Source organism: Pelodiscus sinensis, chromosome 7 (genome assembly GCF_049634645.1).
Source record: "Pelodiscus sinensis isolate JC-2024 chromosome 7, ASM4963464v1, whole genome shotgun sequence".
In the NCBI taxonomy this organism is placed as follows: Eukaryota; Metazoa; Chordata; order Testudines; family Trionychidae; genus Pelodiscus; species Pelodiscus sinensis.
Window position 1 is genome coordinate 43724129 of NC_134717.1, and position 25201 is coordinate 43749329.

The 25201-nt window shown below is 38.2% G+C and overlaps 1 protein-coding gene across 5 annotated transcripts in view; it reads right to left on the reverse strand.

Moving 5' to 3' along the window:
* Nucleotides 1-25201, reverse strand: part of CHN1 (chimerin 1) — a 178903-nt gene that overhangs the window by 18349 nt on the left and 135353 nt on the right. For all 5 annotated transcript variants that reach the window (XM_075933671.1, XM_075933670.1, XM_006119476.4 and 2 more), the window contains 2 exons: nucleotides 16110-16187; nucleotides 2918-3002 (listed from right to left, as the gene is read on the reverse strand). In XM_075933671.1, the coding sequence (XP_075789786.1) occupies nucleotides 2918-3002; nucleotides 16110-16187 (163 nt within the window). The remainder of the gene's footprint in view (nucleotides 1-2917; nucleotides 3003-16109; nucleotides 16188-25201) is intronic.

Sequence of the window (25201 nt, forward strand, 5' to 3'; positions counted from 1 at the left end):
CTTATAAAAAGCCAACTCAGTAGAAGTATAGAATATTATAACCAGTGCAGTCTTGTTCTTCAATCATTTCTAATAAAATGATCACATAAATTGTGAGTTAGACTTTCTGGGGTTTCCTGGCATGACACAGAATGCTGGTAGGCTGCATCCTGCCGGGGCAAAGTTGTTTGATTGAGCAAAAAAGAGCACTCCCAACGGCTGACACCATCTTTAATTCTCCTCCTTTAATGGCTGCACCAGACGGCTCCCCTACCCAGGTCAGCACAGGGATCTGGGAGGAAAGGGACATTTTTGGGAACATTGCGGGGAGGTTGGCCACAGCTGCTGTATAGGTTCCTTCTTTCTTACACCTCTTACACCTCTTTGCCAGTAATAAGGGTTTCACAGGGCAAATTAAGTCCTCATTTACACTCACACTTTCTTTCATTTATGCTCTCTGCTACGCCAGAGCAGCCTCTCAGTTGTACAGTTCTTACTCGTTGGAACAAGTAAACAATCTTGTGATGATGCACAAGCAGGAACAGAATCCAGCTCCCTCACTCTTAGTTGTATTGGCTCAGGAAAGTGAAATGGGACTAAAAAGCAGTACACGATATTTTTCTTCAAACAGTAAGCAAGATGCAACTTTGAACACACCCAGGGAACAGATCTGCTAAGTCCAGAAGAGGAACTTTTTCATTGAATAAAACCATTCACCAGCCACATTCAACATCACTGTGGCAGCCATTAATGATTCCCAGTTACTCCACATAACACCTTTTTCTTTGAGGGGCCATTTCTTGGCCACCATCCATTTGGCCTGGATTCAGAACTCATCTGTCCTGGCAAGAGGGCTTGCTTTTTATTCACATCACACATGACATTTTCTCTCCTCCAACCACAAGGGGCTGAGTACAAGCTGCTGGCCAGTGAGTTGAGAAAGCAAGGATAGTTTTGGGAAGCCTGTGAGTATCTCACCGTCATACATCCTGTCATTCCTCAGTTAAGGTATGACAGCCATCATAAAGATTATGATCATAGGCTAAGTGGACATGAGCATTTGAGAAGTGTAGTAATCTCTTAGCATGCTTTATCGTGGAGTGTGCTTTACTGGCAATATGAAATGGGATTACACATTTTTAAAAAATCACTTTTTGGGTGTTACTGACATAGGTATGACATCTTTAGACAAAAGGAAAACTCCAGCTATGTCTGAAATTCTAAAACCATCTAGCTTACCATTTGTTCTTTTTTTTATTACAATCACCTTTGTACAGAGTCAAAAAGGGAAAAAAAGAAAGCACTGTAGTTATTTTCCACATCCATAATATAAGCTAAGAAAAGGAAGCCACTAAGATCTTTTGGAGATAAATGTGCATTAAAATATAAAATAAGAAAACAATGTTGTCTAGAATAGTTTTAAAACGCCTGTTATTTTTCCTGCCAGCAATGCAAATTCAACATGAGATCAGAAACATAGCTGTGTATTTTCTGTCTCGTGTATCATCAACTATAAAGAGCCTGCTCTGAAAATTTAGCTGACATTTCTGTTGCTGATACATGAAGCAGAATAAAATCAAGCTCCCTTTCTCAGAGCTGCACTGGCTATACAGATTTAACATGATCAAAATGTGGAAAAACATTAATTTAATGAGTATGTAGGTAGAACTCTGAACAAACAGCGGGTAAGACTACTGAGTAGAGAAGAACCATTTTCATAGAATATAACCTGCATATGAATGTTCTTTCATTAGTTTCAGTTATTTCTATAACTAAAGAGCTAAAACTTTATGGACAAAAAACTCTGCTGACAAAAAACAAAACAAAACAAAACAAAAAAAACCCTGCATCAATGACACAATAAAATCAAACATTTCTTGTGGAATATTTCCAAGGTATTTCAGACATAGCTTTTTTTCTAAATTTGTTTATGCTGAAGTTTCTACCATTTGATATCAATGCTATAAAAATCATATTATTTGCTTAAGACAAGATTTCACAAAAGGCTTAAACAGGAAAAATACTTAAATTAGCTAAAAATTCAGTTTCCAGGGAAACAAATGCAGCTCTTCATACATCAACATTTCTTCATACTATTTTTATGAAATTAGTTACAGGGAAATTGTTAAGGCACATTTTAAATAAAGCAACTTATTTTTCTAATTACTTTGATCTTTTTCTCCTAAACCAAAAAAAAGTTAATTTATTTTCCTTTTCAAAATAGCTAAATTGTTTTATGTAAGTTCTTTAGCTACAGCAGAAAGACTAAATCCTCAAATGCATGCAGTATCCATTGGTCCACGAATTTATAACATAGCTTCTGAGTGCTTTTATAAAGTAAGGTGTATATATACACACCCATTTTAATCTCTTTATTTCTCTTCTTCATAATCCATTAATTTATTTTTTCAAATTAAGAGACAGCATGTGTGTGTAGTAATGAGAGTGAACACACAAACAAGACAGAGCCAGGACTCCTGGGTTCTGTACCCAGCTCCCTTTTCAGCTTAATGGGCAACTTCTGGTAAATCACTTAACTGCTCCATGGCTCAGTTTATCCATTTGTAAAATGAATATAACTATCTGCCTTACACAGGTGTTGTGAGGGTTAGTTATTATCTACACACTTCATTAAAATCTTGAATACATTTCTCATTCCCACCCATCCCACAGACTCATCCATTACAAAATAAATATAAGAACTCATTCAAGCTACTTCTACATGCTAAAAGAAAGGAAAGGTAGATTATTATTTCAATTTCTGAATGTTTGGAAGATATTTAGATAGTAAGGCTCAATGGTCAATACAATCAATGAAAAAGGACATCTTTCTAGTGATTTTATTGGGGGTGGGAGAATCACAATGTATTATGTAAGAGATAGTGTGTCTAAGGCTTTACAGCATCCAGATTGTAATAAAAAGCAAATAATCAATTACCTGCACATTTTACTCCCTGAGCAATGAGGCCCCACATAAAGTTGGCACAGTATTCACACCAGTGCGGACCCCTGAACGTGTGAACCTAGAAAACAATAGCAGAAAGGAGACACTAGATTATTTCACAGGCATAATACTAATGTACATAAATGGGTCATAGTTCCCTCTTTACTCAGGTAATATTTGCATTCATTTCTCTTCATTCTGGTTTGGGGCTTACCACTGAAGGAAAAGATGACAGAAACTAAGAGAAAAATTTAACTGCCAAGATTCTTATAGACTTACGGAAAAATGCGAGCCATCCATCTTGAGGGCCATCCTGAACAAAGGAATCCAGTTTTCAGGAAATTGTTTTGCTTCACATGAACAGATTTGTACAGTCATGGGTTGGAATTCTCAACCCCACCTGACCTAGATTAGCCCAGCTCAGCTAGGGACACTAACCAGGATATGTAAAGTAGCAGACAGCTACAGTTTGCAGTGACTCTCCTCTCCTGTCCACAACCATGGGTGGGATTTTAGCACTGTGCATTCGTGCTGTAAATGGAACTAAACAGCAACCGCTTTCCAGTACAGAGAAGAGTATGTAAGGGATGTGGGCTCCCCTCATTTGGGATTTCTGTTGCTTTTCTCACTATGTGTGGTCTTACATTATACATATGGGGGGCTGCAGGGCTTTCCCTTAAATCAGAAATAGCCCTGCTAGGCAAATATATTAGTACAACACAGAAATGCTGAATACACAGTCAGCGATTCTGAGGTTCCTTGGTTTAGTATAAAGGATTAGCTTTTTCTTCAGAACAATGTTACGTATTGAAAACCTGCACACATGAATTTATAAGCAGAAACTGAACAGAAATCCACTTAAATAAGAATAAATTCAAAGCTAAGAACGAAGCCAATGCTAGTCTCAGTCAAAACTTGCCTGCTTGTTCCAGTCCTTCAACCACAACGAGCTGCCTCTGATTTATTTTAGTAGGCTTCCTGCTTAGAAAACCACAAGATTCTTAGCAGAGAAAATCATTATTTTCTTAACCAATGTAAAAGACTTTGAGTGGTTACTTGTAATAGATGATGCACTTAAATGAAATCAGTAACTGATCATCACATAGTGATGAAAGTCACAATCAAGAATATTTTAGCTTTAACTCTCTCAGTTCTGTTTTGATATTGACAAGGGGTCATTCTGTGCATATACCTAATCTTACGGAGGTGTGTCAAAGAGAATGCTGAATCTCTCTCAGACTTGGATGTCTTAATTTAAGAATCTAAATTAGTTAGTGGATATAAATAATAGATCTGAAGTGGCCTGATTTTCAAAGGTATTGAGCATCTGCAGCACCAATGACTCCCGTGGGGCAGGGATAGGTCAAAATGACACTTCTCTCACACAAAGCAAGTATTTTAGGGCAGTTCATGGATGTTTAGGCAAACATTTGGGTTTTATTAAGGAGTCCATAGACCCTTAGAAAGTTGATACCAATAAAGAAAAATATATACTGTAACTGCTATTTGACGGGTGTTCAGGTAAATCTAAGTTCCAGCCTGGAAACTTATTCCTGAATGTCACTGTGATTTTAGTTAGGCTTTTAATGACACATTTTGGTGGTATCTTCTTTGGTATTTTTAACCATTACTCATATTTAGCAGTACCTTACTCCATGAATAGTTCACATGCAGCCAATTGACTTCAATGGAAGATTCACAGTCCTGCCTGTAACTAAAGACGCATTAAAAAATATCAACACTACATAGTCCATCCCCATAACCTCTTGCCTGGCTGACCCTCACCATCTGCTTCCTCCATTTCAGCCCATGTGATCAAAGCACTTCTGGAGGAAGCCCTCCGGACTTCTTCCATTACTGGCACACATTCACTGCCTCTTCCTTTAGCTTTTCTACATAAGTTACCATAAAATGATACTTGGCCACTTCCACAGCCTCACTCTTGAAACCGTATATTTTCCTCTCTCCCCCTGCAAAATCTGGCTGACCTCCATACACCACCACCATCACTGACTGAGATTTTTTACATGGTCTCCTTTAATCCATCACAATCTCTTATTCATTATAACACAAGCATGCTCTGGTATTCCCCATCCAAAATGCCATACCTTAAGGCCACACAGAGCGAACACATTTTCCAAGAAAAAATATTCCTGCCAGAAAATGTTGATTTTGATTATTTTTTTTGATTTAAGAAACAAAACAAAAATGCTGTTTCAAAATGTTGATTCTTTTATTTTGAAAATTCATTCCAGCATTTGCAATTATAAACTTTTCAGGATTTTTTGTTCCCTGAAGTGGTTTCACAGTTTGATTCTTCATTCCAATTCAAAGTGGAAACTTAATTCCCCACAGGAAGAAAATTTTGTTTTCCAAACAGATCTAGCACCACATATCTGTTTGGTTATGGTTCTCTTTCTCTCTCACTTTGCCTTCAAAATTACTGAATGGGCCATGAATTGGTCCTTCTTATAACTCTGCCCTGGATAGCTGGTTTCTTCTCTTTCCTGTCCATTGAAACTGTCCTCACTAGTATCTCTAATAATCTCATTCTGGCCAAATCTCTGCACCTGCTTCTGACAATTATTTTCTACTTCTTGACATCTAGTTTTCATGGCTCCACTTTCTTCTGGTTCTCCATCAGAATCTCTTTTGGTGAGCCTGCCTCTTATCCTCTCAGCCCAGTTCTGTCATCTCCTTTTCTACCTTTCAGTCTTTCTGTTCATACACTTCAATATCCATCCTTTTATTAATGACTCACAAATTTACTTGTCTACTACAGACCTTTCTCCTGCCTACCATCCAGTCCAGGCTGAAGGCTGTCTCTCCGATATCTCCTGTATGACTCATTGTCAGCTCAAACCTACATGGCCTACATTTAACTTTTGATTATACATCCTCTCAACACCTTCTTGCTTCTCCCAATTCTTGGTCACCAATGACAAAAACAAAATCCACTTTGCTGCTCAGACCAAATAACTTGAGATCGTCTTAGACTCCTCGCAATCTCTTATCCCAAACATCCAGAGTGTGTCCCAATCCTGCCACCACTTTTTGTATAATATTTCTAAAAAAATGAGGTTCTCTTTCTATTTACAGTTGGAAGTGGGTGTTGAATACTTTAATTTATTAATTTCTGACTTCCATGACCTCCTGAAAAATAGCAGTATCCCAGATGCTGAAGTTATACCTCCCCCCATATTAAAAGAAACTGGCATATGCAGATTTTACTGTCTTATTACATATGACAGCAGAATTGCAAATGTGTAGCTTCACACTTCAACAATTTCTTATTTTATCTTGCTCTTTCCATGATCTTTCCTCCAAGGATTATATTTTAGGAAGTTCTTGGAAGACAGAAAATAACCAATTTATCAAAATCTATTTTTAATTTATAAAATGTGAGGCTAACGTATAAAATTTGAAAGAAAAGCATAAGTACCAGTTCTGAAGGAACAAACTTGCCTCAGAAGCAGCCAAAATTTGACCACCACTCCCTCCACAAAGCCAAGTGCCTCATATCTTGGCTTAAGAAACAACAGACTATCTCTTGTCAGTCACAAAGGAAAACAAGTTTCAGAGTTGAGTATCCTCCATTAGTAAGTTTAGGCACTTTTATTCTGAGTTCTCCACAGTATAAGTGAGGTACATTAGACAGACAGAACTAATGTTATGAGACGTGGAAACAGAGCGTGTGTCTGAGGTTTGTAGAATTCTTAATTCTTCTACTGAAAGCCATTTTTTCTATACATAAGGGGGGAAATTGCTGTGATTTATAATCATATCTATTTTAGGATTTGATTAATTTTTGTACTGTATTTAATTAATTTAATTAGAACATTAGGTAATCCAAGGTCAGACATTTAAAGAGTCCCAATAAATAATTTCAGTGAGGTCTTTGATGATAGCATATACCACAAGCATGAGATCCTCAAGCAGGTCTCACTTGCAGTGATACTTGAAACCTGGATAAAATAGGTCAGTGACATACCAGCTATAAGAGTTAGCGCTCTATATCTTTCTAAAGTCCATCTTTCAGTATATTATCTTTTGCCTTTTGAAATTATTAGGCTGCTCTTAGGATAGCTTGACTGTAATTTGAGAGACAATAATGACCTAGTATATAAATAAAATTTATAATCACTAATGTGATTAAGCAGGTAGACATATGCTCAAAATGAAAAAAATTAAGAAACTCTAGCTTTCTTATTTTATCTTTCTTCTATCAGTAATTCTAACAAACATTTAGAAAAAAGCAAGAGAGTTTATGAAGGAATGCAGTAAAAATCTTTCAGAAATGTGATGTGATAGTAAAAGATTAATTTGGAGAGCCTCATCAAAGCCAGCACCTAGAAGAATGAAAGGCTGAATATGACAAGCGAGGTATGTGTAGTTTACCACTTAAGTATGCAAACGGCAGCCCTAATGACTGTGCCTTGAGATTAAAAAAAAGTCTTCGCCATTTATAAGCTGAAGTCAGTATCCACTGCGCCAAGCCCCCAAGGGCATCAGCTTTTTCTTCATCTGTGTCAGATGACATATATACTTTTTATATTGCAATATAGTCTATTGTAGGCACATCTCATTTAGATGACAGTAAGAATAACAGGTTTTGACAAATCCATACACTTAGCAAATATGTCATGCATTAATTAAAAAATAACAACACTACAACTGTACCTACAGGGGCTGCAGTCTCATCAGATTCATAAGCTAAGTGGGCTGAGGCCTGCCAGTGGTTGGAAGGGAGACCTCCAAGGGAAATCTTGGATGTTGCAGAAAATAGCGCTGGGGGCTAAATAAATAACACACTTTTTGTGTGTCAATAGTGAACTGATAAAGTAATGTAGTACTGAGGGGGTTCTGTTTTGCAGGAGGTACTGTCTTTCAGGCAAGGCAGAAAACTGAGTTCCTAATAGTTTATAGTCCTTAAATATCGTATGACAGTTTTGGAAAGTCTAAGGGTTGGTTTACATAGTACTTTAGTTTGGATCTGTACATTTTTAGTCCACGCTACAGTACTGTCCCTAACCAACCTGTGATAACCCTGCTAGTAGGCACTTCAAGTTCTGTAGTGTGCATTAATGCAATTAAGGCCTACTACATTAAGATGCACTAGGGAACTTGTAGTGTATGTCAGTAGGGTGCGTACAGCACCATGCTTGTGCAGGGTAAAATGTATATCCTTCCGGTGCAGACAGAAGCTCTGCCCAAGCAAACCCTTGGGGTTATTAGCTCAGAGATCCTAGCTGAATTCCAATTTCAGCAACTAAATTCTGCCTACTTAAATTTCCCATGCAGTTCATATAGAATACAATATTCCTTTATCTTTAAATGTATTCTAGGGCATTTTAAAGTATGTCAGTTTGAATGATTAACTCAACCTGTAGTGTACACACTGCCACAGTAGATTTTTACCAAGCATTGGCATAAATGTGCACTCATGCAGCCATAATTTCTATAAGAAATGTACCCTATAGCATCTATTGTCTGACAATGAAGTCATAGAGATGCAAAGGGTGAAGGGAACAGATGCCAACAAGAGATGAATCAACTCAAATATCAGGTGGGCCAATATTCCTATATAATCTTTAAAATAATGCCTTGGTGTTACAGAATACTCAGAATACTTTAACATATCAATTAAGCAAGCCTCCCAATCCCTCTGAGGCACGTATTATTATCCCCATTTTTCAGGAGAAGGAAATGGAGGCAAAGAGAAGTTAAAAGTTCACCACAGCCACTCAGAAAATCAATAGAACTGGGATTAAAATGGAGTATAGTTGTTTTCATATGAAGATATAATAGAAGAAAATGCTATGGCACACTCTCTCTTAAAAATGCACTGAATATACTTGTAGCAATGATGGTGTTAACTTCCCAGAGTGAGTCTTGAATCATGCCAACAACTTGGCTTAGCACATCGTGAGAGGAAGGGACATTCTGCACTGAGTGCACCAGCATTCAGAGTTGAATATAAATAGGACTTTTATCAGGAAAGGGCTTATTGTCTTGAATGTTGAGCAGGCGAACATTCCTCCAGGTTCTCACTCATACCAAGCCAGGAGCGCTGTCATGTCTTTTTACTTCCTGCTTTGTGCAGATCATGTCAGCAGGAATGCGAACAACTGGGAATTACATTCAAATAGGGCCAACACAGCAAGCAGAAGGAGAGAGAGAAAAAGTATAATTTTTTGCAAATTCATCAAAAAGGGTGACATTTCTTTGAGCAATGGCATATTTGATTTTTCTTTTAATTAATATTTAGAATCTGAATCACATGTCCCATTTTAACAGAGGGTCCACATCACTTCATGCAGTAACTATGTAAAATACAACAGTTAGAAACTGGAAGTGAAAACCAAATAGAGTTCTTAAAATTTAAAGCTTTGGAGCAAAAGAAATGTACAAGATTCTTCTGAAAGGGCAGATGATAAAGGAACTTCTCTTTGCTGTATGTGCTACAGCTAATTTGGAGAAAAGCATCTGATAAGATGCCATTGAACACTATGGGTATGTCTACACAGTAGCATTATTTTGGAATAACGGCCATTCTGAAATAACATAGTCTGCATCTACACACAAGCTGGGGGACTGATTACCCTGACTCCTGTAACCCTCATTACAGGAGGAAGGGAAGTCAGATGAAGAGTGCTCTATTTCAAAATAAATGCTGTGTAGATGTTCCCAAATTTGAAATAAGCTACTTTGACTTAAGCTATGCAATTAGCGTAGCTCAAGTTGCATAGCTTATTTTGAATTTAGCCCTGCTGTATAGACATACCCTATGTACGCTCCCCGAGGCAAATGCCTTGACTGCTTCATCACATCCTTTCTAAACTTAACTATATGTGTGTGCTAGTCAGCTCCTAGGGTGATGCACATGCAGGGGCATGAGACCTGAAAACAGAGACGTGTAAAGCTACTTACAGCTATATGCAGTAGTTTCAGTAAAACAAGGATTTGAAGAAAAAGCTTAAAAAAAAACCTAGGAAAGCTTGAAATTGAGGACTCTAAAATCAGAAATGGCACAGTAGTTTTGTGGTGCATAAAGATACTGCATTGGAAAAGCTAGGGTAAATGTACCATTATTGAATACTTTGGTTGCAGAGAATAAACTAAAGCCTAAATATTCATTGTATTAAGTTATCTTATAGTGTATTGTAAGTTTCAAAAGCAGATATATAGAATCTCTAAGAGCTTCCTTGAAATCTCGAAGAACTTTTAAAAAGTTTTCTTCACTCTGGATTAAAGGGAAGAGGAACGTTTTTCTCTTTTAAAAGATTTTTAAAGTTCTAAGTGTCCAAAGAAACCTGAAATTTCTCAGGATTCTCTTATTTCTGAGAATGTGTATAGAAACAGACAATATTTAAAAAAAGAAAAAACCTAGAGAGAGACTTTGTTATCAGAATGTTATTTTGCCCGTAGTGACTCATTTCAAGATATTCTAAAATAATTTCAGAAGCACAGATTCAGAACCACAGTTGTTGTAAATCAGTTTAGCTCTATTTATGTCAATGGAATCAGGCCAAATCATACGCATTCAGGATCTGGGCCCATAGTTTTCAAATAACCCATGAAACCACACACATTAGTATGAGAAGCTATGAAAAAATGCACCCAATGAATAGTTGAAGGGTTAGCCACACCGATTTTTATTTCTGTAAAAATATGTTCTGTACTTCATCTTTTAACTATAACTACTCTGACACCAGCCCTACACTAGACAATTTTACCAGGATAATAATGTCAGGAAAGAGATTCTTCACTACTTCCCTATACCATCAGAAAGCCTGAGTGTGGATGCAGTTATACCAGCAAACAAATGCTTTTGCGAGTGAGCTTATTTTGTACAGGGGACTCTTTTTTGTAGGTATCAGCTGTGGAGAGATGTAGTGAGATCTTGAGAGGATGTCAGGAATATGATCAAACCCTTCCTAATAATGACCTGCCCTCACTTCAGTCTCCACTTGTGCTGCACTTTTAAGGCCATATTCTGCCTTCAGTGTAATGGAGAACGGTATTTTACCCTTCACTGTTGAGTTCTCAAGGATGGTATTATGAGGACACATAAATATTAGGTACATGCTAGTGAACCATAAAAAGTGGGTTAATCTCAGCTGACAAATTAAATGGTAAAATGTGTCTCAATGAACAAAAGTTTTGGTTTTAAAGAGATTAAGTTAGCATGTGCATCAATAATTTACCATAGTGGTAATGCAACCAATAGTACAAGCATGTTAAATTAACCAGTCATGCTCTGAGAGATACTAAGTAGCAAAGCAATAAAGACAGCAACAAGGCAATTGCAAATGCTGCACAAAGAAGTTAAATAAATGTTCTTCTTGAAACACATTTCCTTTTTACCCATCACAAAATAAATAAGACAATATCCTACAGAAAAAACACAGGAATAGGTATATACAGCAACTACAATTTCAGCCCTTCTTGGACAGACATGAATACCTCCTTGCTTCAGTGAAGCAGTACAGGACTAATCTACATAGAAAGTATTTTTTCACCTTGAAATATTGACATTTATGAAATGTTTGCAGAGTTCTTCTTCTAGCATGATTCACATTCCTCAAGAATCAAAATGCTGGTGGCATACACACAAACAAGTCAAGGGAGATCAAAATTATCAGTTCCCCAAGGCCTGTGAATCATACAATTCAGAGAAGGAAAAGATTTCCTAGATTATTCAGCTCTACTCCCTGACACTGTAAAATTGTTCCCTATAGTACATTTGCTAGTGTTTTGTCCAGTCTTGTTTCATATCTGCTAAGTGATGGGGCTTCCACTACATCCCCTTGGGAGATTATTCCACAGCCTAATACATCTCCTTGACAGGAAGGTTTCCTGCTGTTCATCTTAAATTTTTTTCTTTTCTTACTTTCCTCCCATGCCTCCTAATTATATTAAATAATTTCTCCTTTCCCTCTTCTGGTGTTTATATCCTTCAAGAATTATTACAAATTATTATTTTCTCCCAGCCTCAATGGAAACAGCACGTTCAACTTTAGCAGCAGGGAGATGGTGGGGTGAAGCAGTGCGGATACAAATATTACCATGACAAAACATGTCAGGGAGGGAGAGAAGAAAGAGAGAAAAGCTCTATATCATGGCAGCATTTTAGGGATGAAAGTGATTCAGATGAGGGAAAATGTGGAGAAATTCTCAGGGCAGTGAACATAAGCAGACATTCCCCATAGAAAGAAGTTGCATTTGCCCCCAAATTTAACCAGTCTAAAAACAATGTTACACATTTCTTCATTGCACACGCACAGTGATCCAAGACTAGCCTCAGTCCCTCAATCTGGGCATAGTTATAGATTACTTGTCTAATTTGTTCTTCAAAATTTGGTGTGGAATAAGTATTTGGCTGTCAGGTAATAGTGTCCAGAACCTCATTCAATTTCCACTGAAGTGAATGTTCCACTGTCCCAACCTTGATTTGTAGTCTGATTCTGCAGCCAGTTCAAGTCGTTGGTCTTACTCTTAACAACACTTAATGGGTAAGGCCTCAGCTACATTAGAAACTGCATCTCCAGCTACACTCTATCAAGGCAGTTGTGTTCTCCTTGGACAACACAGTTTACACAAACTAGGGGTGCGTCTACACAGCACCCTAAACTCAAAATAAGATATGCAATTTTCACTATGCAAATTGCGTATCTTATTTCAAATCTATTTTGTGAAGAACCATCCACAGCCAATTGTGCTGTCCATTTATGGCAGAAGATAGCTTTGGGATAAATGGACTTTTTGTTGGTTTAAACAAGATCTCATCCCCCTCCCCCCAAATTATCTCAACACAGAGTTGAACTCCAATATTTTAACCCCTTTTTCTAATTCCACATAAAACAAATTTAAAAATTAGAAAATTTACTGGTGACAACTCTGGATGATTTAAACAAGAGAGTTGGTGTCTTTGTGACACAGTCCATCACCATTGTTATTTACAACTTCTTCAATAAAAGACTATTTCTGTTACTGCGTTACAATTAGGGATGTTAAATATTGGTTAATTGAAAAGTCAATTAACCTCATGCATTCTTATCGGTTAGTTGACTATTCTATAGTTGCCAGGCAGCCCCTATCTAAGGGGTGGTCTGAACCCAGACCCGGCATGAGCCGTAACTGAGCCAGGCTGCCTGCCCATCAGGCTCTTAATACACTTTAAATGAAGAGGTTAGGTTCAGGGCCCAGTGCAAGCCACGACTTAGCTGGGCTGCTGACCAGTCTGCTAAAAAACGTACTGGCAAGGGGTGGGGGAAAAATGCATGTAGTCTATACCATTAACATATATGCTTTTGCTTATCGGTTAATCAACTATACTAGTACATCCCTAGTTACAATATTTCTAAGTATTTTATAGTTTGCTAGAGGCAGCAGCCAAGTCTTTTGCCATTTTGTATGCACTCAGAAGCCAGCAAAAGAATGCAATAAACCACCACACCGCTTCTTTCCAAAGTGAGGAGCCTGGTTGTAATAGCACATGCAGGGACTGGACTAGATGACCTCTCAGGGTTCCTTCCAGTCCTATGATTCTAGGCAACAAAAACATTTCTCTGTTTCCTTTCCCCAACTGTGCTAGTGAGGCACAGGTAAGTGCTTTCTGGGACATTCTAATAAATAAAATTAATTAATAGCAACTCAGATATGTATACATGCCTTTTGCCCCAAATGAATCAAAACCCTGTTACAGAATGTAAATCGTTTTATGCAACAGTTCAGACAGAAAGTAAAGAAGCTGTAAGATACAGGAGGAACCTAGAGAAAAAAATATGACATTCCCAAGTTGTAAGTCTTCCAGGACACCTCTATCCTGGAAAAAAGTGATGATACAAAGTAGTGTGTCAGCCTGGATAGGGTTAAGAGATCCCTACCTATCACATGTCTGGGTAAGAAAGAGGAAGTTAAGCCCAAGCAATGTCCTCTCTTCATCTGGTGGGTGGATGCAAAGCAAAAAGCCTATGGAGGTCTGCATCCAGCATGATACAGCATTTTGCTTTCTTTTGTGTAATTTATGGTTTATGAATTGAAATTCCAAATCGTGCCCTGAGACAAGGGTTTTAACAATGGCTTGGGCAGACTGTTTGCTTTCTTTCCTGAGTTGGTAAAACAGCCCAGCACCATGCTATTGAACTGAGATATTTAGTTAGTGATTTAAAATGATAATATCTATACTTTTATGATGACAATCTGACTGGCATACTGAGCACAAATGCAGGGAGCCACATGTTCTACTGCTTGCTGATGGTTGCAAATCTATGGCACAAGTTTTTACAGCTAAAAAACCCACCATTTTTAAAGCCATTTTAAATGGCCAGATTTTAAGCCTATTACCCTTTAACAGTAAATTTACTGTCACATATCTTCTGACACACAATCTTCTGTTCTTGTGAAGAATTAGGGGATTTATTTAGTGAAAGGTATCTAATTACACTGACTTCATTTTAATGGCTCAGGGGAAGAAATGGTGTTCTTTTAATACATGTATTTTTCTAAAAGGTATACATTTAAGGGAAAAACAGTACAAACGTGATAACAATAAATCTTCCTGATAGCAAGTTTATGCAGTATTTACTACTTATGATCAGGCAGTATATTAAAGCCGTTAGGATAACAAATAAAAATTTACAAGAATAATGCTACAAAAACCTATTTAAGAAAAGAAATAGACCAACAAGAATCAGACCAACAGAGTATTTTCAGAATAAAAAAGAAATATATGCTATTTCATATAGCAACTAAGAAAGAAAGCAGCATATAAAATTAAACTTAAAAGTATTATATACGTATGGATATTCATGTCAAACCAGTATCTATTAGCTTCTATGATTATCCTGAAAATCTAAGGCAAAGGTCTTATGCGAAGCAACATTGCAAATCACCTGTCCAACTCATGTTCTTGCAAAAATATATGGAGGATTTAATTGACAGCCAACAAGATTAGTAGGTGCCAAATATTCATATTAAATACTCATTTTCAATTTTTATATAATATTTGGTATATATTTTCCTAATTTAAACTTATTGGAGGAGTCATGTCCAACAAAAACATTATGATCATAAAGGTTTCCAATTTGAGTGATGGTATGAACTCGAGAGCTAGAAATCGTATTTTAAAAAAATCAAATGAAGACTGTGTCACTATTGTACCTGTAAGTACAAGAAATATAGCAGATAGAAACCAAAACAGAAATTAAGTGAATGTCATCAGAGTTCTTGCTAAAATAATCAAGATTTTTTTCCTTGCTGTAACATTTTTGGGGAAAAAAAATCTGTAGTGGGAAAAAAAATACACCAGTAAAAAAAATCTGTGTTCCAGGAACTCAGTGTTAAGTTGGTATAATCACTCAGATCACTTATCCAATTTTGCATTTACGGATGAAATTGTGATGAATTTGGTTGCAAAAAGCTGAATTTCTAAGACTTTATATGATAGTTAAATGAATGATATACACAGAGTATATTGTTGTCATGAGTATCTCTTAATGGCTGAAAGAGGAATATATTTATAAAAACACATTAGAACAATAATTAGAAACTACATAAAAGTGAAAGCAAATTATATTAAAATGAAGAGTAGGTACTAGTGTCAGCAGCTTCAATAATCCCCTGGTAAGCTATACTCTTTTCAGCTGTATCAATTCATTAACACAGGAGAAAAGCCAGAAAACTAAGGGAAATGCAGACCATCTGCTCAATCCAGATGCAACAGACATGTTTCTTATATTCAGTGCTATTTACTAGCAATGAAGAGAGAGAGAAGATCTGCTTAATCCTCTAATCAAAGATTGAACAAAGGTATTTTGATATCTTTGTATCACAAATAAAATTAAAGTAATATAATTAAAATTGAGGACCTCTTTCTCACTGTATCTTACTGCTAACTTCTACACTTAAAAATAATTTTAATTAACATAGATACTGAGGTATAGTAAGGAGGATTGCAGAAATTAAATATATTGAAGCATTCCTTAATAAAACACAGTTTTATTGCTAATTTATGTTTTAAATATCTAATAGTTTTAACTACCAACAATACTTTAGCTGAAGCATTTAAGTTTTTTTTAAAAAAACCATACTGCATATATTTACTTGTAGCCTCAGAGCTATTCTAGAACTAAAATACATTTTCTGTCGTTAAAAAAGGGAAACGAGTAGGATAATTTCTTACCTTGAAATTGTGAATCTTTTCATATTTTGGAATATGTTCATTTTCTTTCAGAGTTGCTCTTCTGACAAGTGATGTCAACTGCGAATAAGCAAAGAGTTTAAGAGGTTGCCAAATTGTCACAGAAGACTTCTGAGAACCCAGTTTCATTCCCAAAGCTGCTATCAATAAATCTTGTTGACGGCTCTCTTGTTTTGAGTTGTGAACTGCAGATCTATTAGCTTTTTGCCCTGACCAAGACTCTTTGGATGGCATTTTAGAATTGACAGGAAAGAAAAATAACAAGCTGTATTGATCTGTGCTCTCTGTAGATGAATCTGAATTCAAAAAACAGACACAAACATTTCAGAAACCTAAACTGATCTGGAGAAAGACACTTTCATAGTGATGATAATGATGCACTTATTATTAAAAGGCTGACGTAACTAGACAGATTCTTTTTGCTTCTGTTTTTAAAGGGCTCTTCTATGAGCTTGAAAAACTTAAAGGTCTGGATACCAATAAAATCAGAGTCACTGTAAATGTAAGAAAGCCCAGCATCTGTTCATCCATTTAAAAAATAAGTCATTTAGTTAAGTAATGCATTTCTAAAAGCTCTCATTCCTTCTCAGTACACTGCTGTCCATTTTGAATGAAAGATGCTCACATACTGCATATAATCAGTTTCTAGCAACAGACAGTCTGTTAACCTCAGTCTAGAAAGGAGGGGGTGACAGGGTGGGCTTTAGCAGTCAGGGATGGATTAGACTGGTCACATCATGAAGGCACACAGCCAATGGAAACACAGCAATAGTATTTAAGTACTGTATTCCTTAACTCACTCACTCTCCCTCCTCCTCCCATGTAAGACTTACTTGCTGGCTCAAGGAAAAATATCAGCAGGAAGATAATGAGCAATGAATGAGTCATGCATCATTACAAAATGGCATCTTTTTGCCATTTAAAAGCAGAGGAGATGGCAATACGTTTTCATGCTTAAAAATACTGTGAAAAAGATAACCCAGGAGGGACTAAGGAAACAGCTTTATTTTTTGCTAACTATGAAGTGATGCTGGCAACTGGAACCAAACTGTATTAATGTTGAGCTGAACAGTCAGTGCATTTCATTCATAATGACACTATTCTTCTGTTTGTTACAGAAAAATTTATTTCACAAACTAATTTCTACTGAGTGGAAGTGTCAGCTTTTTCTTCCTTTCATTGGAGATCTCACCACTTTAAATGTACCGCACCAAGATTAAACGACCCTTTTCACTCAAAGATCTGGGACTGGATTTTCTGTGGCTCTGCACATTGCATAGTTGTGCACAATAGCACAAAATAAGTGCAAAGGGGTGTTAAAGCCTAGCAGAAGGGTAATAGTCCCAGGCAAATAGAAAGGGTGGAGAGTAGCTATAATAGCTCATATATGACAACAGATGATGATCACACAGAGATGATCACACAGGACAGAGATGATCACACAGGTGAGTGGAAGCTGTATTAGCCATACAACTCTCATACTATTTCGGGTGCTAAAGCTGTCGGGCTTATCTCAGCCACACATTTCTGGCTAAGATGACTTATCACAATTTCACTGCAAAAATACCAAAGCTGGCAGCCTTAGCTATTCAGTAATGTGGAGATCCATAACGTGGAGTAACATCTGTTCCAAAGGGCTCCCAGTAACAGCCAGCTCAGCAAACAAGTGACTGATCTTATGAACCAAACATATCTATTTTGGATGACATTGTGGAATACTAATGCCAGTAGGCCAGCCAACTAGCCTCCCAAGTTTCTCTTCATTTTATTCACCCCTTTAAAAATATAAAATCATAGACAATGCTCTGAAGATGCACTGAACTAGTAAAAAAAATAATATATTTTCCAGTATAATTACTGGGAAAAATGAGCCAGCCAGTTTTTAATGGTAAATTTGCACTCAAAGGGTTATAAGAATATACTCCTGTTAGTTCTTAGAACAATTATTTCTAATGTATTTCTAGGAATACGTTAATTTACTTAAGTCATATAAATAATTCTGATTTTTCCTTTTCATCCTTTGGCAAAATACATGACTGTAGTTTGATGTATTTTTTTCCTATTTGTCAATTTCCTTTTTTTCCTATTTCTAAAAAGACTGATTTATTTTCAATTACACATTAGAAGAAAATGATTTCTGGATCCTAGAAAATTAAATCTAGAGAACACCTATAAAAAGGTAAACAAAACCACCCAACAGGAAAAGGTCACCCTTTCACTGCTGTAATTATGAAAAAAGGTTTGTAATCTGAAAAGTAGCTTTAAGATAACGCAGTTTTATAATTAAATTCATTGTGTTAGAAAAATCTACCTACAACTGGTTATTAGTCTCACATAAATTATCTTCATGTTGTTTATTACAAAGTATTTTCTGATCATTACACACACACACACACACGCTTACTTTAGATAGATAGATAGATAGATAGATAGATAGATAGATAGATAGATAGATAGATAGATAGATAGATAAAGAAATACTGCACATACCTGAGTTTTATATTATATGTGATATTTTTTATAACCAATCAAACTACATTAAACAAAGTTGTAAAGTTAGGCATTAGAAATTAGGAAAAATAGTATGTGATCATACAATTAAAGACTCCTGTATATATGAACCAGAGGTTCAAAAGTCAGACAGCACAAACAATCTTCATTCTGACAGCTCCTAACTAAGTACTTGGCTTTGAAGCTTTATTGTGCTTTTATTGCAGTTTTTTGGATGTTATTTCCTAATTTAAAAAATGAAAAAAACAAGAATTCCATTATGTACAGCCATACAGACTCACAGCTTGGATCATTAGCAGGACTCATACCCGTAGATCTCTACCACTGAGTAACTATTATCAGACTTATCTTCTACATGGACCAGTCACTAGAGCAGGTTTGGACAAACTTTTCGGTTTGAGGACCACATTGGATACAGAAATCATATGGAGGGCTGGTAGGGAAGGGGAGGGGGAGGCTGTGAAGCCTCAAAGAGCCATGCATGACCACTATCCAACTCTCTTTCTCCTCCTCTCTCCCCCGTTTCCCACTCCTGACAATGCCCCAGGACCTGCCTCTGTCTATCCAAACCCTTCCTCACTCTTCCTGCCACTTGGACCACTGCCCCCTATCCAATCTCTCCACACTTCACCCTCTGACCTCACTGCCTGGCTGGAGCTGCAGCTGCAGCACTGAGGGACTGGGGGAGCTGAGGCTAAAGGGAAGAAGGGGCAAAAGGTCAGGGACCAGGAACTAACTGCTCCACTCACTGAGCTGCCCATGAGTTGGGCTGGCTCCTCCTAGAAGGAGCTCAGAGGCCAGACTGAAGGGTCCAAAAGGTCAGATGTGGCTCACAAGTTGTAGTTTGTCCCCTCTGTGCTAGAGCAATTAGATGAGACATGCTCTTTGCCATTGGGTTTCACAGGCATTTGCTGTAGGGAATGTTTAGTTCAATGGGTAGAGATCCTACAGCTCCTGTGCCCTAAGTCTATTTTTTCTCTCTTCTCCTAGCCACTCCACCCCAGCTCCTGCCTTGTCTTCTCCTCTGTTCTTATCCTCCCCCTATCTTTCCTCCTTTCTGCATCTCTACCCACTGTTCATTGCCCTTCCTCTGCTTCCATCCACCCCTCTCCTCCCTCCTGCCTACTTCCCCAGCCCTCAGCTCCTGCCATGTTCCCCTCTGTTCCTACCCTACATTCCATCCTCTGACTCCCTCTATGGATGGGTTCCTCTCTTTGCTCCAGCAACCATGACCTCCTACCACAATGCATCTCTTACCAACACACAAGCATCTATAATCACTGCCTAATAAAAGGGACCAGTTGTGCTCTTTTTACTTTTATTTGTGAAGTCCTTTGCAAAGTTGCTGTATTTGCTATTCTTGATTTTCTTGTAACCTGTTTTTTTTTAAGTAAGATTGAATTAGGCTACGCACACTTATTTTTGCTAGCCTCAGAACCAGTAATATCTTATTTTACTATGTATCATCCACAGAAATGTTTATACAGTGTTCTATGGCTTACAATACACTCTAATGCAGGGGCAGTGAACCTTTTTTGGGTTGGGGGCCACTGACCCATTGAAAAATTAGTCAGGAGCTGTACACAAGTGAGAAGTGGGAAAAAACCCTTCACTGTGGCCTCCGACTGAGGAGAAATATACTCCCCACATTCGCCTCAGACACCAGAGCCTAGGGGAGCCCAGCCTACTAGATTTCCAGGGGAGCAGCAGGGGGTTGTAGCAACAGTACGGGTTCCGCAATGCTGGGGTAGAGCCTGAGCCTCAGTGGCCAGATCCAGTCATGCTAAGGGCCACATCCGTCCCCCGTGCCTGAGGTTCCCCACCCCTGTGCTAATGTGTCACTAGAAACAGCCACATTATAGAGTTGAACTCAATCACCACATAATTTAATGGGTATCATACATGTTATTTTTTCTAAAACAGTAAGCTAACATATTCAGTATGTGTTAAATAATAAAATAAAACTACTCAGTAGGAAATTATAATAATAAACCATTCCAGATGCATGGATAAAGTCTCTAAAATCAGCAAATGCCAAAGTTAAGCTTGTGTGGGCAATCTTTTCTCTTGCTCCTTGTGCATGTTCATTATAATAGAGTGTTCAGTATTAGGACCACCTGGGTCCTCCTTCAATTACAATACCACACTATTTCTTTCAACCTTAGATACATATATGTAATATCTTGCAGTTTTTGTTATTCTTGTAGGTATTTTTACTCCTGTAATGATTCACTATTTTTTTATTAATTTAGACTTTGTATATCAAATTCTGGACTCTAAGGAATATAATTTAATATTAGTCAGGATCTTTATTACATACATTTTCTTTACAATCAGCAGCACAGCCTCCCTTACATGTGTCAGGGAATCAGATTTAAAAAGAAACCTGATTTGCTATGTACTTAGCCCCTTCTAATGTTCTCAATAAATTAGCCGTGCACATATGTGCAGAAAATCTTTCTTTGCCTACACATTTTATGCGTGTATCTTATGGCTCAGTACACAATTTTCAAAGGATAATAAATCGGTCAAATTGTTAACCTGAGCCCCAGTTTTCTCCAGTACAACACTAGGTGTTTCTCTTTACTGAAGGCTCTCTGATATTTCCAGGCATTTCAGCCATAGGCATTTTCTATAAGTGTCATAAAGTACTGACTGTTTCGAATTTGTGACCAATTTATTTTGATTTTTTTCTATCCTTGAATATGATTTTATTTAAACTCAGGATTTCCAGAAATCTACAGGTAGAAAGGATACATAAAAAATTTCAGCCTGGAAGGTGACATATTTGAAAAATTATGAGTGACTAATAACAGGAGCTTAGAATGGAAGCCATCATGAAACCTCAACCACCAAGATTGTGGTTGTTGCTGTTTGTCTGGCTAGAATATTGTATCTGAACACAACTCCACAACAGAATTATGCTTTATAAAAATAAACACAATCCCAACTTCTCGTATCAGTATGTAACACATGTCTAAATACAACGTTTTTCTGCAGAAAGATAACTTCAAGAAAAATAAAATATTTCCATAGTTAAACTGTTTAACTGCTGTACCATGTTTATAAATTAAAACCTTTATTCTATGTGTGACTCAGTCAACAGCTACACAGAAGTGAAAATCTATTATTGCAACAAATTTTGGGATTTCATTTCAGAGTGATCGAAATTGACTCCGATTTTAAAAGATTTGTTGTAAAAGTTGTTTTCCACTCTGGCTATGGCTACACAACAATGATCTATTGGAAAAAGGTACGCAAACTGAGCTCTGAAATTTGTGTACCTTTTTCTGATAGTTTTTTCGGAAGAGGCTTTTCTGAAATTTGGATCATCTATACTTGGCCAAATTTCAGAAAAGCCTCCTCTTTCAGAAGAGTCCTCCTTTCTCGTGGCAGGAGGTAGACAGGGCTTCCGAAAAAGTGCATCTGCTCTTCCTTTTTTTTTTTTTTTTTTTTTTGCAGAAGAGGAGACGCATTCCCTGGACCTCCAGCATCCCAGAAAAACTCGGTAGTAGAGACATAGCCTCTTCGTAAACTTTTATTTAAAAAGTTATTGAAATGGTTAACATTTTTCATATCAAATATGTTGTTAATCATTTATATTCTGAACATGTTTTTCCATAAAGAATGTGATAAAATCCAAAACCATGCAACTTTACGTGAAAAATTTTGAAAACATCAACATTTATTCACAATTTTTAAAAATAGGCCATTTTTATTTAAAACTTTTATCTATTTATGCTGTAAAGTTCAACCTTAATTCTAAGTCTTTCTCACATGTAATCCTTTAATTGAAAAAAAAAACCCCAAAACAAAGCTAAAAATAGCAGATAAGCCATTAACATGTGTTGTGCAATCATTCACTGTCCATAAAGCATGAATTGTGTTTTGTGTTACTATTTTTTTGCATTTCAGCTGGAGAATATCAATGTTATAATTTAGTAAGAATTTTAGATTCATACTAGTTCAGTGGTTCTCAAATTTTTTGGCCATGGACTACCAATTGAAACCTGCTGTTAATTACGTAATTATGCCCGAGCCATTTTGCTAGTGCTGTAGCTAGGGAGAATGGTTTCATTTAACCAGTAAGAAAGGAAATGTTAATTTAAATTATTAAACAGATTAAGCACTTTAACTTTCTCAAGTTAGTTTATCAAACTTCATTTTATATAAAGTAAAATATTAATTTATGTCCAACACAAAATGTTTCCATGTTTTCTTTATTTATGGAAGGGGTAAGGGAACCTTTTTTGGGTCAGGGGCCAGTGAACCACAGAAAAATCAGTTGGGGACCACACAAGTGAGAAGCAAAAAACCCCCAAATCCTCTAAAACCCCCCAACCCTCACGGATGTGGCCCCCAACTGAGACACCTCACTCCTCTGGTGCTCCATTGCCATGGTGTTAGGGTGGCAGTGAGGACTAAGGTTCAGGGCTCCTCATAGATCAGATTTACTCTTCAGGGGCTCAAGGTTAGTGGATTTTATGGACCCCCCCACCTCTGGGATGGAGACATAAATGAGGGGTTCAGAGTGTGGGAAATGACTGCCAGCAAGTGGGATGGGGCTGCAGGGTTTCGGCAAGAGGTGGGCTGCAGAAGGGGTGAGGGTGCAAGGTCTGGATATGAGGTAGAGTGCAGGAGCAGGCTGGGAGTAGGGCGCCTGGCTGGGGGTGTGTGCTAAGAGCAAGGGAAGGTGCAGTGTATGGCCAGAAGGAAGGGTGCAGGAGCAGGCTGGGGGTAGAGTGTCTGGTCAGGGGGAGGGTGCAGGAGCAGGCTGTGGTAGGGTGTCTGCCTAGGGGGGAGGGTGCAGGAGTACACTGGGGATGTGAGGTCGTGGCAGGAGGGTGCCTGAAGGGGCTGCAGACTCTGTGCCTTCGTGCCCTGCACAGCTCCCATGCACAGGCTTCACTGGCCACTGGCCACAACTCCAGCCAATGGGAGCAACGGGGAAAGCCTCCAGGTAGTAAGTCCATGTGCAGTTGTTCCCCCAGGAAGCAGCAGCATGCAGAGCCACAACCTTAATTCTAAGGAATGCTGCAATGGCAGCTAAGTGGACCCAAAGGGATGAAGTTGATAGGCCTTGTTGCTGAAGGTGAAGGAGGTAGTCTAGAATAAGGGGGATAGGGGCCCTCCTTAGGTTGACTCCTGTCCCATTAGCCCAGAGCGAGAAGTGCTTCCATTTAGTCTCATAGGCTACCTTTATAGTGGTGTCAAGTTTCAGAGGGGTAGCCGTGTTAGTCTGAATCTGCAAAAGCGACGAGGAGTCCTGTGGCACCTTATAGACTAACTGAAGTGTAGGAGCATAAGCTTTCGTGGGCAAAGACCCACTTCATCAGATGCATGTAGTGGAAATTTCCAGAGGCAGGAATAAATATGCAGGCCAGGATCAGGCTGGAGATGACGAGGTGGATCCAATCAAGGAGGATGAGGCCCACTTCTAGCAGCTGATCTGGAGGTGTGAATTCCAAGAGAGCAGAAGCTGCTTTTGTAGTTAGCAAGCCATTCACTGTCTTTGTTTAATCCAGAGTTGATTGTGTCAAACTTAAAGATGAACTGTAGCTCAGCAGTTTCTCTTTGAAGTCTGGTCCTGAAGTTTTTTTGCTGCAGGATGGCTACTTTTAGATCTGCAATTGTGTGTCCAGGAAGATTGAAGTGTTCCCCTACAGGTTTTTGTATGTTGCCATTCCTAATATCAGATTTGTGTCCATTGATTCTTTTACGTAGGGACTGTCCTGTTTGGCCGATGTATATAGCAGTGGGGCATTGTTGGCACATGATGGCATATATTACGTTGGTGGATGTGCAGGAGAATGTACCAGTGACAGTATGGCTGATCTGGTTAGGTCCTGTGATGGTGTTGCTGGTGTATATATGTGGGCAGAGTTGGCACCGAGGTTTGTTGCAAGGATTGGTTCCTGAGTTCGAGTTATTATGGTGCGGTGTGTAGTTACTGGTGAGAATATGCTTCAGGTTGGCGGGTTGTCTGTGGGCAAGAACCGGCCTACCTCCCAAGGCCTGTGAAAGTGAGGGATCATTGTCCAGGATGGGTTGAAGATCACTAATGATGCGTTGGAGAGGTTTTAGCTGGGGACTGTAGGTGATGGCCAGTGGTGTTCTGTTGGTTTCTTTCTTGGGCTTGTCCCGTAGCAGGAGGCTTCTGGGTACACGTCTGGCTCTGTCAATCTGTCTCCTCACTTCCTCGTGCGGGTATCGCAGTTTACAGAATGCTTGTTGAAGATCTTGTAGGTGTAGGTCTCTATCTGAGGGGTTGGAGCATATGCGGTTGTACCTCAGTGCTTGGCTGTAAACAATGGATCGTGTGGTGTGTCCGGAATGGAAACTAGAGGCATGCAGGTAAGTATAGCGGTCGGTAGGTTTTTGGTATAGGGTGGTATTGATATGACCGTCACTTATTTGTATCGTGGTGTCCAGGAAATGGACCTCCCGTGTAGATTGGTCCATGCTGAGGTTGATGGTGGGGTGGAAGCTGTTGAAATCATGGTGAAATTCTTCCAGAGTCTCCTTCCCATGGGTCCAGATGATGAAGATGTCATCGATGTAGC